The sequence below is a fragment of the Atractosteus spatula genome, chromosome 5, assembly GCF_055471065.1.
Source record: "Atractosteus spatula isolate fAtrSpa1 chromosome 5, fAtrSpa1.hap1, whole genome shotgun sequence".
Classification (NCBI taxonomy): domain Eukaryota; kingdom Metazoa; phylum Chordata; class Actinopteri; order Semionotiformes; family Lepisosteidae; genus Atractosteus; species Atractosteus spatula.
Window position 1 is genome coordinate 21,043,311 of NC_142710.1, and position 16,835 is coordinate 21,060,145.

General features: G+C 37.2%; 1 protein-coding gene across 2 annotated transcripts in view; it reads left to right on the forward strand.

The window, feature by feature from the left end:
• The window catches only part of arid5b (AT-rich interaction domain 5B), a 68,838-nt gene that overhangs the window by 32,409 nt on the left and 19,594 nt on the right, over positions 1–16,835 (forward strand). For both annotated transcript variants that reach the window (XM_088917485.1, XM_088917486.1), the window contains 3 exons: positions 12,252–12,373; positions 13,320–13,521; positions 15,201–15,253. In XM_088917485.1, coding sequence (XP_088773611.1) covers positions 12,252–12,373; positions 13,320–13,521; positions 15,201–15,253 — 377 coding nt within the window. The remainder of the gene's footprint in view (positions 1–12,251; positions 12,374–13,319; positions 13,522–15,200; positions 15,254–16,835) is intronic.

Below are 16,835 nucleotides of genomic sequence, written 5' to 3' on the forward strand. Positions count from 1 at the left end.
TGTAAGTGAAGTTGATATGAAAGCTGGCTAAAGTAAACTGTGTTGCATATACCCCTGGGCTCAACTGAGCTCCCTCTAGCATCAAATCAGGTTCTCTGAAATGTGCAGAGAAATTATGCTGAACTCATTCTCCCCAATTTGACTGAGCACGTAGTCATGCTATAGGACAGTGAAGCTGGGTTACCTGTAATATAAAGCAAATTTCCCCTGAAAAGTCTAATGGTTAACCAAAGAAACAAGAAAGCAAAAATGTCACTGGAATCTGTCACATAATATTCTCAATCAAATCATAAATGATAAGATAAATGGCATCTTTAGTTTTATTTACTTATATATTGCTTTGTATTTTGAAGGTTAGATTCATTTATATTAAACACAGGGTTCCACTATAAGCCTGTGATTACAATGTTCTTTGCAGAACGTTTTGACACAGTTATATCCTTTGGGGGGCATTTGATTAGTTTTTGTGTTTCGTTGTAATTAACTGTCATTAAATAGAGCTGCCGGGGATGCTTAGAAATTCAAATAGTTCTTGACTGAATAACATGATAATTTATCTTTATTTGAAATAACAACAATATTCCTTTATTTATTGTGTACATTTCAGATTTATCATAACTAATTTAAAGGCTTCCTTTGACTAGGGAGTTTCAATCTATTATGAGTTAGCATAGCACAATGGCATTCATGCAGAAATAATAGACTACCATTTTGAAGAGCTGTACGACTGCAGTCTTAATAGCCCTTCAGTTCAGTTCAACAATTAATCGCGGCATTGTGTGCCTGAGTCTTTGAAAGCACAAGGATACTTATCCAAATCACACTAATTTTGAGAAAATTAACATAGGCGTAAGTGTAGAAAGTGTGGTACATCAACAAGGTAATTAGAAAGTATGTTGCAAGGAATACTAGGAACAGCAGCTGAGTTAAAAAGCATGTCTCCAAGATGCAGTGGTCATGTAACTGTTGGTGTGACTTGCAGTTTGTTTTTGGACTATATCTGTTCTTTCCACACAAGTGAGTGTGTGTGTTTTTATTTTTCTAACTCCTGGCAGCTACTAAGTAATCACCAGCCAGGAAACATTCAGTAGTATTGTAAAACTGCAAGGCTGCATACCTCAAAGGGTCACATATCACAACGCACTTACTTTTACAAGACCAGCAGCAGATTGTCCTTCTGGTACATAAAAAAACAATGGCACAAAAGATGCAGTGGTAAGCATTTGCATTTCTTTTTCGTCAAACAAGTGAAAATGAACTCCTTAATCAGTTTTCGTCTAGGCTAATGTTGTTCTTCTGAAATAAGATTGTGATGTTTGCATAATTTGGTTCAGTAATGATCAAGTTCTTATGGAATGCTTACACAATATGAAAGCCTTTGTATTATGTCTCTTCTAAACTATTATTTTACAGTCAGGCATACTTATCCCATTTTAAAGGTCACCACTATGTTATAGAATTCTGCAAAGACCTTATGACATTTCCAGCACTCAGAACTCTGTAAGATTATACATTTTTGCACACTGGTGTGCAGGGTTAGTATGACAAAGGTACTACATTACACTGGATGCATTAAATAAAAGGGTGTAAAGTCTTGGTTTGCTTATTTATTTACATAGCATTTTTGTGATTTTGTTTTCCTCTGGTTTCAGATACAGTAGGTGCCAATGGATACACTACACTTGTGTGGTGTATTGGAAAATATTCCTAAGCTGTAAAAAGAGAACTTGGATGATCATAATTTTCTAATGACAATAATCATCATAATCAATGACAATGATCAATAATTGTATGAATAACAAATTTGTTTGTTCTTATATTCCTTGGCCTTTTTCCGTTAAGGTTAAGAAACTACTTTATGCGTCTTTGTTGCCACTGAGCATGTTGGTGCTGTAATAAGAGTAGTATGATTACAAATTGAGTTCAGTGGAAAATTATGCTGTAACCATTGCACTTCATATTTAAAATATAATGTAAGTGCCTGAAATAGACACAAGCATAAAAGCTTTCCTGTTATTGGTATAATAGCAGAACTCTCAGCTGGCCCTATTTTTGTGCAAATTAAAACCTATTTTCTGTACAAAACTCTAAATTTATTTCTAACGATTAGTGTCCTTGAACAAAAATTTTATTGTATCTTGCCTAATGGAGTTGTTTCTCACTATTTCTGAATCATTGTACTTGGTATATATACATACGGATTTTCCTCTTGAGCTAGTCTGCTTTTAGAAATTCAAAGTACATAAAAGAAATGTGTATTCTAAACTCTGTTTCTTTATTGAAAACAACGCTTCATTAAAGAAAATGTACAGCTGTAATCCATTGGCCCTTGACCCTTAAATAGCATCCCTGTTTATATTGCATGTATTTCACAATGTTGCTGCTTAGCTGTAAAAAAAGGAATTTAGGCAGTTTGAGGCAACAAATTAAACATCCTCCTTTATTTTATAACATCTAAGTAAAGCCAGACTCTTTATCACATTAATCAGAATGCTTTTTTATGTTAAACACTTACTGTGATTCCACTGAATGACTTGAAAGTATCTGATGGTTGCACTGCACTTAAGGGAAAAAAAACAAAATGGGGAAAAAAACCTAGCTGTTTACAAACTACAGTGTCTCAGCAGATCTGTTATGCCATTTTGCAGTGAGTGTACAACACTGTGATTCAGGCATTAGCGAAGATATCCAGGTAGGATAATTGAGGGGTTGTGGATTTATTTCCAGTCATTAAGCGCTGTGCAAGTATTTGTTCAGGTTGGTGGTATATTTCCTTGCATTGTGAACACTGATGTGTGTATGGAGAGGGGGAAGGGGAGTGAAACAGATTGGCTATCATCAGATTTCCCATGAGGTCTAGCTTTGGCATTGTTGTTTTGTTGGTTTGTGTCCATCTGTCTGGTGTCAGCAGATCTGGGTCCTCCTGACAAGCTTATGAGGTAGAGGGTTGCCTGTGTCCAGTGACTGTGCCATGCCTGAAGCATGAGGAATGCAAGTTCCAGTGTGGAAAAATGACTTTATTATACCATCAGCAAGAAACTTGTAGAGACTTTGAAGAATTAGATTACTTTCCCATGCGCTCTGTTGCAATATAAGGACATTGGCAAAGGTGGGCATTCATTTGAACAAAAAAAAACCCGACATCATTGGGGTCCAGTTTTCAGAATCGATAACGAAAGTGACAGATCCAGATCTTTCTCTAGTCTCTTCCAGCAAACTGTGAAGTCTTTAAAGCCTAACAACTTCCTGTTCTGTTTTTTTAAGGGTGTGCAGAAGCTGAGGAAAAGGGAAAAAAAGGAAGGAAAGAAGTCTTATTTTGTAACCTAACCATCAGCTAGGCAACACTCAAAACACAACCACCTGATCAGTGCCTAGCATGATGTCATCATTTGTAAAACCAATAGAGATGTGTTATTCTATCTAGGGCCCTGTGGGCGGCAGTTCTATCTTGGTACTTTTAACATCTCTAAAAAATAATATGAGGTGCGATTAAAAATCCCCTTGATGTCAGTGTGTGTGCAACTTTTTTATGGATTAAGTAAATCTATCCAGTGAATGTTAACAGCTCACCTGTAGGAGGGAGGCTAACATCAAAGGTGTATTCAATTTCATGTAAATATAAGTGCAGTAGTCATTGACAGTGGGTTTTTCCAGTGCAGCGCTGAAAGTCGTTGGGGACTCAGGTTACGAGGCCTGCTGTTTAGTGTGTAATGGTGATCATGATGTAGCCCTTGGCCCCAAACATAAAATAATACATTAAGATAACGCCAGCGCTTGTCTGTCCTTTCAAAGGCCATCTATTGTTGAGTCTTTGAATTCCTTGTGAATTCAAATATTTCTGACTTAGGGGCATTATAAAGTTATTAGTGAATTTTGAATAACTGTATATCTACTGTACAAGCATAGACACATACACAGGCATACTCCTGCCGTTGCAGTACGTACAAATACTTTTCTATAACAAGTTAAGAATGTTTACTAATGACAGGAGGTCTTTTAGCCCACCTAGGTTGTTTGGTTGTTAAGCAGCTAATTGATTCAAATATTTCATCCAGCCATTTCTTGAGTCGTCTTCAACCATGTGGCGGGGTAGCTTGTTCCACACTCCCACAGCCCTTTGTGTAAAGACATGCCTCCTGCTCTTGGCTTTCAGCGCGTTTCCCTGTAGTTTTCACTTGTGCCCTCTGGTCTGTGTTTCAGTGTTGATTCTGAAAGGCCCATTGGGTTACCTTTGCAGTTGAGGATATTAAATATCATACTGGATCCCCTCATATTCTTCTCCTTTCAACAATAAAGGGCTCCCTTTAATCCTGGATATGCATGTTGCTCTTCTCTGGATTGGTTACAGAGCAGCTATATCCGCTTAGTAACATGGGGAGTGCACAGCAGTGTAAACTAGGTCTTACTAGTTCATACTGTAAATCTCCTGAAAATTAAACTGTCCTTTCACTTGTTGGAAAATAATCAGGGGTGAAATGTATATTAAAGATGCTGTGTGATGTGAATACAGGACTTATTAAAAACTGACCATAGGATCCTTTCAGCGTGATAAGACGTACAATGTGCTGTGTAATTATATGCACTAGAAATTAAAGTTTGGGAACCAGTAGGAATGTCTTTTGTCTGCTGCCCCATCTCCTGGCTAATCCTTTCCAGGGTGGAATTCACATTGTTTGACTGAGATGAACAAACAGACGTGGTCATGTTGTCAGGCAGCCAAAAGCAGTTTCATTGCATTGGCAAAACAGGGTGTACATTTCTCCAGGTCCCCTCCGAATGATTAAATAAAAATAGTTTTGGGGGCAAAAAACACAAAATGTTCAATGGGAATAAATTGAAAGTGATGTAAAGATTCTTAATATATTTGTAAAGTATCTATTTCTAGCCTGCATTCACAATGTTTTTTTCATGCTGAGTATCTGTTTCAGGCTTTTCATGAAACAAATGGCACATAGCTTGAATATCTTAACTTATGATGTATTATAGCTAGTTTCTCTGCAGTGCTTTTATTTCATTTTTGATTTTTCCCAGTTGGCATTTAGATTAATACACCTTGCTGAAAGAAATCAAAATGAAGACTGCGAAAAGCAGTCAGATGGGTTTCACACTTTTCTACACTTGGCCTGAATGCAATATTGGTCTGTATCTGAAAGAATAAAAAACCAGTGTATCCCAAAAGCCAAAAATGATTGCTCTACAAATAAAGCTAATATAGCTTGGACATTTTTTTTTCTTGAGGTAAAAATGGATCTTTAGTTTAAAAACAAACCAGCTCCTGCACTCAATAGGAACTATACAATAAACACTGTGTGACTGAACAGATGCTAAAATATCAGATGCAGTGTCATCACTAACCTTCTCTTCAGCTGACTGCCTCAAGCTTACTCCTAAACAAGTTTGTCACTGCACAAAGTTAAGATGGAAGAGCAGCCTGGGGAGATGCACAGTGCAGTGTTATATAAGGTCTGAAAGCACATGCATTAGTAAGAACACAAGTACATAGTTTTAATAGCTGTCTGCTGTGTATGCCTTCCTTTTAACATGATTGCATCTATCAGCCTAATTGCTCTCGCACTGCTGTGGCAATAATACTGTTGCATCAGCTATTCTGATGTAAATTTTCAATGTGTATGACAGTTTCCCCCAATGGATATGCAATTCAAATGAAAGAATATATTACAAGTTGTATGGTTCTTCTGTTGTATATTCATCACTTGCATTTCAATATCTAAAGTAATCAATCTCTGTATATTTTAATGTTCAGAACTGACATTTGTGTTCTAAAACACATGAATGCACTATACATACATATACTATATGAATATAATTACAGATTTTAAACACAATGTTTCCCTCTATCCTTGGAACAGCTAGAATTATTCAGATCCATGACAAGACCAGCATAAATTGTGTTTTCAGAAATGCTAAGTGTTCCATCAAGATGTGATTAATTTTAGTTGAATAATTTTGCAGTTTAAAAAAATCATTGTATGGTAATTAATGGACTGTGTATTAAGTAGGTCTGGATGGAACAAGATCAATATACACTATGGGCATTCCTAAATCTCTCTCGTGTGACGTTTTAAGTGAAGACGAAGTTAAATATATGGAAAATACTCCAGTGTAGATATTTAGTTACACAGCATCTGTTGTTCAGCAGAGATCGTTAATTTGTGTGTCTATAAATCATATTGTTGTGTCCTGTTCCAGGGTTACTGAACCTTGGACCTGCTGAGGCTGACCCCTTGCCCAGTGTCCTTTCACAACATGCGTGCTTAGTGCTTGTGAAAGTGTCTGTTGCAAACTGAAACTGCAGGATTAATAGGGAGCTTGAAGACAGTGGAGTCCCATTAGCTTTTTGTTTGTAGCGATGTTAAAAGCTGGTGAAGACATGTCTACTGGAGTATACGTCTTAGTAAGTGTATTGTGTTGTTCATTTTTTTTCCCCCCTTTTCATTTATTTTTCTAGAAATGGGTGTGAGCTAGGAGATAAAGCATGCAAAGAAGAAAAGATCTTTATGCTAATCCTGCTCGGTGACAGTTAAACAGCCAGAACAATAAGACGCAGGCATTCCTGCATGCTCCAGATCACTTTGAATTTGCAGGATATACTTAATAATCTAGTCATTGTGAACAAGCAGAGGCATAGTTAATCACAACTAGATAGGCTTAGGGCTATTTATGTCTAGTTTTATATTTTATTGCTTTCTGTAAGAGGAATATAGTAATAACTGATCAACAAATATATTAAAGTGTACCTGAGAATTCAGGGATTTTTTGCTTTAAATAAGGGACCTTAAAATTGTATAAATGAATGTTAAAAAACATATCTGTACATTACTGGAGGGGGGAGAAAAGAAAGCAGCACAATGCATTCCTTTGTTCTTTTTCTGTCATGAAGATGCAGAAGGGAACAGGCATCTGGAATATGTGTTTAGAAAATTGCTATTAAAAGAAATGCTGTTTACGTTTTTTCTGACTCAACATTTGCTTTCAATTACTCAACTTCTGGGCCGTAGGTATTCTAAATGAGTAACTAAACAGTTAATTAGTCTGAAAACATGAAGCTGTTTTTTTTTCTATATCTCTTTTTGTCAGTGCCTCAAAGACATGTATATGCAATATACTGTATATTTTTCCATGTGTATGAGGTCATTGTTGCTTCAGATCTAAGCAATACACATGACTGACACTAGAGGGCAACTGTTTGTCGATATACAGTACAGAGGTTTGTAACACAAAGGATATAAATAATTCAGTGAAGTTTTCCAGCCAGCCTGCATTTATTTTCCTGTCATCATTTTTTAAAAATAATTCTACCTCCAAGGTTATAAAATTAAAAATACATTTGCAAGCTAGTCATAAAGGAAAATATAGTCATCATGAGAGTCAACTATAGTTAACCAAATAAGGATCTCTTTTGTGTGTGTGTTTGAGAGGGAGTGAAGTCTTTCTGTGTTCGATAATGATCAAATGACAGTTGGTCATGAGTTAATAATGCTGGTTGATGAAATATGTTGCTCACCATGTGGTACAAAGAACGTCTGTGAGTTAAGAAAACCACAGGCTAGAATTAGACACACACATAATTGAAAGAGTCATATTTTTCATTTACGTGAAAATGTAGTACTCTTTGTTCTGCTGTAATTCCCCGCTTATTGTATTTCACAGTTCTACACCTCTCTGGCTGTGTTACCAGTGATGCTGGATGACAGAGTGCATTGTCTGAGATGATACGCTGCACTTTGATGGACAAAGCATTCCATCTTGATAATTAATATGATTTAACACTGCCTGGAAAGCTCTTGCCCCTTTTGCTAGTGCAGCCAAGTCTTGAGATCACAATGGATAAAATTGATTGAGTTTGGCGAAAAGTTCAAAGTTTTCATGGTTAGAATTTCACTACAAAAAAAAAACATTCTACATATAGATCGTAACGGTGGTTGTGAGCTGCAGCATGTCACATGTTTTTATTAATTAAAAATATATGAAAAGGGTCAATTTTATCCTCGAATTATTCTCACACAGCTGAGCCAGTTTAAAAACAGACAGGGTACAATGGAGCTTGAAGACATGCTAAAAGATACCCAGCAGGCACATGTCTTTCTGTGCCAGTGGCATCCCAGTACAGCACTGGCACAGAAAGACATGTGCCTGCTGGGCATCTTTTACAGCATCCCAGTGGTGCTATCAGGTGTACTGTACATTGCTGTGATTGCCTGTGCTCCACTCATTCACAACTCCATTAGCCTTCGCTTCAGTGGTTGGTGTGCTGGATTCTTCTGTTCTCTAGTGTCATTTCACTTCATTGTTTTCTGGGAGCAATCCTGCATAATTCAATTATTTAAAACCCACAAATTTATATTCTGTGAATGTACGAGTCTAAAAATATGCAGAGTTTACAGAGTAACATTTTTCATTTGGTAAAATATAGGTCTCTGTTGATTTAGAGGACACTACATAATTACATAAGATTTAAAAAAATAGAACAGTTGCTATTTTAGAAGGGGATTTAGAGGCGTAGAGCATTATTTCAGTGACGAACGTATCATTTATTCATCGTGTATGTTTTTTTTTTCCTTCTGTGCTTTGCAGTGCCATCTGCTGTATCCAGCAGTATTGAATCGCACAGAGAGAAAATAAGGGGATTGATTTTCCATATTCCAAATACAGATGGTGCAGTGTGTACAGTTTAGTCAGCTTTGGAAAGAGAACTATTTTCATAATTTTACATGTAATGTTCTTATGTGATATTCTTCATTAAAGTATTTCATCTCTGCATACGGTGTTGGAAAATATGTGAGCAAATCTGCAAAAAGCAAACAGTAAAAAGCTGTAAAATCTTTTACTTTGGCTTTGACTGATCCTGGTGTAAAGTCTGAGCTGAGTAACGGGGGTTAATTTGTGCCAGTTGGGGTAATTTAACACTTGACTCAAAGAACATCTGCCGGGTGTGACTGATTCCCCCATGCAGAAATTGTTAGTAGATCACACGTCTTCTGTAAATACGCAAAGCAAAGCCAGTAATTTAGAAACATTGTTCAATTATAATAATGTTTCAATGGCTTCTCTGGTAATGCGACCTATTGTACTTTTCCTTGAACTCAGAACTGTATCTCAAATGTAAACTTAAGAAAGGACTAATCACATAACCTCTTGATTTCTTTATCTGTATTTAAAATACAGTTTGTCTTCATTTCTTTGGGGTGCCTTTTTTCATTTTTTCTGAAATCTGGACGCATTTGTTCTAAATTATTATGAGACCTTGTATTTAAACAGTCATACATTTTGAAGTCTGTTCTACTGTATTAGAAATTTTGTTGTCAGAGCTGTCTTCTGTAGTTGCTCTCTTTTCACATTGTCGTTACCACAGCACTAGCAATATACAGTGCAGAGTAATTGCCGTGAAAATGGAGAGTACGGCGTTGCCATACATTACATTAGTGAGTGAATGGAAAATGTGAGTAATGGAGTCAGAACTATTTCAGCAATGTCTTGTTCATATCCTTGTTCAGAGCTCTTGTTCAAATGCACAGCTTGAGTTTTCTGTGAGTGTGAATCACATTTGTGAGCTTCAAGTTGAGGATTGTTTTTTTTTTTGGCAAGAGGAAATGCAATAACTGTACATAGCAACACAGAGGTATAAAACATAATTCTTCTCATAGTGGATATTGTCTTTTAAAGTTTTTTCATTTGATTCAATTTCCTGACAGCCTTCCGTGTAGATTTAGAGATCTGCCTTTCCAGATTCTGGCAGTGTCCAGAGGTGGATTTTAAACTTGAGACATTTCCCCCACAAAAACTGCACACGGAAGGGGAAATGTTTTATATGTATTGAGTGACAGTAAGACAGTTTCTTTTTTTTCCCTGCTAAATCTTTCTAACCTTCAATAAGTAAAGTGCTGCATTATTGTTAAGCCCTTCAAGTAATGCACATGCTGTCAGGGAACGTGAAGAAATAAATTACATGTGGAAAAACCTGAAAAACAATTGCTCAATTGTTCTTTACAAAAGCAACAGCACAAAATAACAAACTTAATTTAACTGTTTACATAGTGTGCTGCATTATCTTGCTAGTGATTACATTTCCAGTTGGCATTCTTAAGAGGGTTTCATAACCATTTCTTACAAAGAGCTAGCTTCCTTGTGGTTGTTTGTCTTCCATGAGTAGTACAGTGACGCAGCTCCAGTGTGACTGTGCTGGATAGAAGTGTGTGACGCTTGTTCTGGTGCTCACCAAGCCCAGAAAGTAGGTCCCGCTAAAGTTGGTCAAATGAAGGCACGAGGGTCACTGGCAGCCTGGTAGCTGAATTCCGCTGTCTCCCGCCCAGCCCCTTCACTCTTCCATTATTTGCCAGTCACTAATCTGTTTATGTGTGAGTAATGGAGTGCTGTGGAGACCTAAAAGAAATCATAAACTGAGACCAGAAAGCCAAAGTGTTCACACAGTCTGAGGCGCCAAATGCCTCTAACATGCAGCGCTGCTCTGGATTGTCACACATCATGCCCCACTTGTTACAGGCTGCAGCAAGGACTGGGTAACGTTTTTAGTTGGGTTTTTTTAAGTGGACTTTGAAGCTTTTTTTTTCCTTTCTTGGCCCAAGAATTTTAATTGATAAATTGGAACGTGTTAAGATGATGCATTTATCCAAAGCAATTTACATTTGGATCCATTTACACAGCTGGGTGATTTACTGAAGCAGTTCCTGTGAAGTGCCTTGCTCAAGGTTACAACATCACTGTCCTGTCTGGGATTTGAACCAACAACCTTCCAGTTCAGAGTCTCGAGTCTTAACCACTGCACCACACTGCTGCATTCATATGTATGTTTGGAAACGTTTAATGCAATGCTTGAATAGTTATAAGTTTTATTTAGGGACACTTTATTTAGCATGTATTTGTGTATCGCATTGCAATAAAAAGGATGCTAGCTATTTAAAATCTATATGTGCAGAAATGTGGAAACAGTTCAGATTTATTGCATAGTAAAACAACAAAGTAGAATAGAAGTTAATGTACTTCAGTTGTCATGAGTAATTTGTTAGTCATGAGTTTGGAATGTAAATTGTTATAAGGCTTGTAGTGTTGAAAAAAAAGAAGTATTAATCTTCTGGACAAACAACTGATATTTGAGAAACAAGCTTTTTATTTCCAAATATGTCTCTCTACCCCTTGTGAGGTCTGTGGTTTTATTCTGAGGCCTGAACAAACGTGTTTGTTACAGTGCTGCATGAAGAAAAAAATAACCTTGTGGTTGCCAAGGTGATAACATGTAGTAAATGTTTTCTTAGTAAAACTGTTTAATTCTGTTTGCCATTTTGTGCTTCTGGCTGAAAGATCATGAGGGAAAATGCCATGCTGTCACAATAGATTTTGCTTTCAGTAATTACTTCATCTCTTATTTTAAAAGATGATTATATTTTGATTTAAACTACAATGGAAATATGATCTGGCAAAATAGGTATTACCCGTGGGCTTGCTATAACCTTGGATATGATTTAATTATCACTCTGCATGTCATGTTACTTTGAATCTCCTCATTGAAATTATTAGATTCGATTTCTGCCATTCCGTTCTGGTATAAATGGCTTATCTGACTTTTTTTTTTCATATGGCCAGACTGTCTTTGCAGGTGGCATATAGATATTGCCGTTCCAAAAATGTGATTTAGCTGATTGTTTAATAACACGCAGCGGACAGAACGAAGCAGTTAACGGGCTGATTGCTTCTCCATTTAATTGACCTGACAACTGAATCATTAGGGATACATTGCCCTTTTGTTTGGACAAACGTTAGTCTTTGCAGGCTCTTTTTTTTTTTTCCAAGGAAGTTTAAGATCTTATCAGACACTTAAACAAGGGAACATTGTATTGCAGTGTGGGACGTAATCTTATAATGTGCCAGTCCATGTGTTTTAATTGTAATGTAATACTAGTGATAATAGCCCACATTTGGGTTTTCAATCAGTAATTCATTACACCACAAATAGAGCACTTGTTATTCATCACTGGAGTATATTTACAGTTCCCAGCATATGGTGGTAAACATTGCATTTTCCTTACGTTCTGAATACAGTTTTTTAATTGGCTTTTGAACACATTTTTGCCTGTTGGAATGAACCAAAATGATTGCCTTTTTATGTACTGTATATGTGCTGGCACTCTGTCAGGCGCGCCATGCTTGGTAGCCAAGGTGGCGCAAATCCCACTGGCGCAGTGGCGTCTGAGCCGCCTCCTCTCCCTGCGTTTCAGCCCCGAACCTCAAAGGCAGGCCCCGCAAGAAGAAGCCCTCGACATCCCAGCGCCGCGACTCCCAGGTGCTGAACGGTGTGAAGGAGTCCAGCAGTGCAGGAGAGGGAAAGGCCTCTGCCAAGGTACACCACTATTCACGAGCTTCCCGTTTCCCCACACGCCGCCTTCCAGTCCTCTGCCGTTTCCATGCCTGGCCTGGGACTCGGGTTGTGCTTGGATTAAATTTCTGAATTAATGTTAACATCAAATATTTAAAATATCCCGGTAATTATTTCCTGTTATTATGGTGACCTCTGTTCCGCATAATGTACGATTTATCCATTACAGGAAAAGGTATTGCATAAAACCCTCCTCCTTTTTTTTTCTTTTTCCAAGAGGCAGAAAGTCGACTTCCTTTTGATCTAAGCTATCCGTAACTGAGCTTAAGATCTTGGTGTTACCATGTAGGAGTATGGAAAAATGAACATGACTCACATGCATTTTCAATAGAAAACAATGTAATTAAAAATCCAAGAATTTTGTTGGTTGTTAATACATAGTACTTTTAAAAAGGTAAAAAAAATACCATTTTGGCCACCTTTTCCTTTTGTTGCGGTATGTGATTAGAAGATGCACATTGTTACGTGTCATGCTGAACACTGCATTTCTCTGAACATACCAGAACAAAAGAAAGGTAACGAACGAGACCAGGGCATTTTGCCCATTTAGCCTGTTTTGGATGGTAGTACAGTATCTCTGTAACCTGAGTGTCTCACCCTGCCACTTCTTGAAAGAACCCAAGGTATCAACTTGTTCCATTCTCCCACAACCCTTTGTGTAAAAGGGTTTAAGCCCTGGAATGTATCCGAGTGCTTTTCTCTGGACTAATTATAGAACAGAGCAGAGCTCTGGAATGCTAGTCTGCATTCCACTCAGATGCATGTGTTCCACCTACTGGCAGACACTCAGGTAACAGGTTACATTTTTGACTGAAAAGCCACGTTAACCTGTTGTCTTTTTTATGGAAGAGCTTTTGTATGCATTTTTGTTGCCTCTTTTCTCATCTACCCAAACGGTCTTTAATTCCAGGTAAAAACTGAATCTAAGGCAGTTGTGGCCAAACCCAAAAATAGCAGTAACTGTAAAAAAGTGGCAGCCGAGGAAAAGCCTCAGCTTGGGGCAGGTGAGGAGTGCAGAGCTGATGAACAGGCTTTCCTTGTAGCTCTGTACAAATACATGAAAGAAAGGAAAACGCCCATTGAGCGGATACCATACCTTGGTTTCAAGCAGAGTAAGTAGAAGCAACTATTTACTATATACAATACCAGCATCAAATCTGAGCTGTCTGCAGGGGGTAATGTCTATAACCCTGGTTCAAGTTTTGTGTTCTAAGGCATTATTATGAAAGCTGACAAAACCTGGAAAAGTGGGCATGGTATATTGATCTCGAGATTTTTCAACCCAGTAAGATGGGTGTTCTTTACCATTGCAATCTCTCGTACAAAACCTACTTTTGTTCTTAAATAGGTCAGTGTAGAACAACTAAATGAATGTTGCCCATCTGACTCCATGGCACAAGGAGGCCTCAGCCAAAGCTAATTACTTCAGCATCAATGCCTCCAATGACAATACGGAGAGACCTTTCTGTTCTGAGGGGTGTCAGAAATGGCTGTCTGAATCTACTGAAAATATGAAAAGAATGTCTCTTCCCAGATTTTATTCACATCTTCCTTTGTGTACTAAAATACTTCTGAAGTAACAGAGCAGAGCTGCTTATGGGAATAGATATTGCAACTATTGGCGACAAGAAGCTGTAAGGAAAAATGAATCACTTTGTTTTGTACCTCACTAACAGTAATCCGTGTTTTAGCAATTTGTATCCTAATATTACGGCACACTTCGTTTGTTGTACCAGCTGTTATGTTGTTATGTTGGCCATGGGGTCCATTTAGTTATATTTTCCATCCTGCTGAGAGCTTTAAAAGCTACTAGATTTCTACAGGGTAGAAACAAAAAGACAGTTAGTCAAAATGGACATGATTGCCTGTCCGGAAGCATGTTGTGTTTTTCTCTCCCAGGAGTAACACAACATCTAGATCCAATAAGCCCTCAACTAGGAATATTATAGAGTACTTGTGAGACATCACACTTAAAATGTACTTGTGAGACATCACACTTAAAATATTAATTGTCTGGCATTCAGTTCAATAAATAGGAATGCCCACAGTTACTCTTTAGCAGTGTCCTTGTGAAGAGACAGTGACATTTGTTATATTGGCATCTTGCTCTGACACCCTTCTCAGAGTTACAGATATTGAAAATATTTATTGGCCACATTTGAGGTGCCTGAGTCAGATGTGTGCATGTCTGCAATAATGCTTTTTTAGAACAAGAAGCTGAACAGGACAAGGAAATATACAGGATTTGATCATTCTAACAAAATAGTACTACAGCAATCACTGTTAATGCAAACCTTAAAAGTGTTAAGTCCTAAATGATTTAGCTGAATCCCTGAAGTCATTCACCATGGTAAAAAATAACTCCCTTCGTTATCCCTGTGGTATATTTGTAACGAGAAAAAAAATCAATACAGGCTTATATGTGGATAAGAAAATGTCATTTTGAAAAATACAGGCTTTGTGTTTGTGTGGTGATTGACTCTTGATTGATTACCTTTTGTAGAGCCTGTATAATTTATTGGCAGACATTTGAAAACTTAACACAATCATTTTGAATAAAAAAAAACACCATTTAGTTGTTTCTTCAATTCTGAATGCCCATTAATCTGACAACTGTGTGGGAAAATGAAATGTCAGGAGTAAAGTGACTTAACTATGACAGTAAAATTTTAACAGACAATAGTTTTATAACAAGGTACTAAATAGTTTCTAAAGAAGATTCTGTATTGTGTAGGTGACTGATTGTTTTGTATTGTATTGTTGATCTAAATGCTTATTGTCCCTCTAACAGTAAACCTTTGGACTATGTTTCAAGCTGCTCAGAAACTAGGAGGATATGAACTGGTAGGTACTTAATTTTATTGCCATTCAGTGTCTCTAACGTTAATGTTTTCCTTTAGGTTTTTAATATTTAACAATAGCAGAATCAGTGTCCTATTTTAGACTTGCTGTCAGATGTGTGTTTACTAGACAAAGCTTGGATGAAGCTTCCCCTTAGATCTGCATTTGGCAAAACGACGCAGTTGTTGTAAAATCTACAAGTGGAAAACATATGTAACTCTTTTCTGTCAAGGAAATTAGTAGACTGTAATTTTTTCCCATGTTGAGACTCAGAAGGGACTATTACTGTACAACAAGCCAACAGCACAATAAAGAAATTTCACTTGGCAGCGTACCTGACATCTGTTCATTTCCAATATGGGGAAAAAAAAGTATTTAAGACTTTCAATTTAATCAGTTAAGGCCATTAAGATATTGTAAATGATTCTGCCTTTGTTAATTAGTTTTGTAAAAAGAAAGAGAGTGCTAGCCAAGTTGTTTATGCTGTGAATAAACAGGAAGTTATTCATGATATTTCAAAGGTTTCTTTCAAGCTTTCTATCTGCTGGTTTTATCAGGTAGTTTAGCCTACTTCTTTGTGTACAGGAAGCAGAGTGGTTTGCATGTGTACTGTACAGAAATTATTCAAAATGCAGTTATGAGTTGCAAGTTACCATTAAAATCATCCATTTCTCTGCCTACTTTCAATCGGTTAAAAGCAGATGACATCTGTAATAAAAATCAGTTTACACAGGAAGATGATGTCATTGGAAATATTTACATTGCACACAATGATCAGATTAAGCTCCACAGCTAGCATAGTAGTTCGTCAGACAATACTTTATATTCTAGCCAAAAGTCAACTTTAAGCCTTACTTACAGATAGTAGCAACATGAAAGCAAACAGCAATGGAGTAAAAGTAGAGCCTAGGAATTAGGATCTGTGCCACAAGCTGAAGTAAATGAATTCTATGCATATGAGTTCATATTTTGACCAAAACCAAATTCAAATCCGTAGAATGTAAGTAATAAAGTGAAAGGTTACACTATAAACAAGGTATCAAGTGGTTTTACTCAACTGCTTGAGAAGGGTGACGTAGGCTGTTTATACAAAGGCACCTTAAAACCTTGACATCTACAAATGACACCCTAATTGCCCCATTTCTAGAATGTTTTTTTCTTTCACTTCTCATACTGTGATTGTATGCTAACAGTTCTGCAGATAGTGTTCTGTTTCTACATTTGTAATTTAAATCAGATCTTTGTGGATAGATTTGTGAGAGCTCTTTCTAAAGCTTTCATCTCCAACCAGACAAACAGCACATAAAACAGCACTTCAGCGGCAACTCCAGCTGAAAGCTACTGCTTTCACACTTTTCCAGATCAAGGTTGTTATTAATTGGGAGACTTTAAGGTTTTAACTCGGTAACCTCTGGCTTTTCAGTGCCAGCTGGATGCTGGGCAAGAACGCCATCCATTAAAATTTATGGACCATCCCATTGGTTTCATCAGGAGAGCTCCTGCATGCCTTTCAGGGGTCCAGCCCTTCCTGTAATTCTGAAATTTGACAAACCCTGTACTGTAAAATGTCACCCATTTGTCCTCG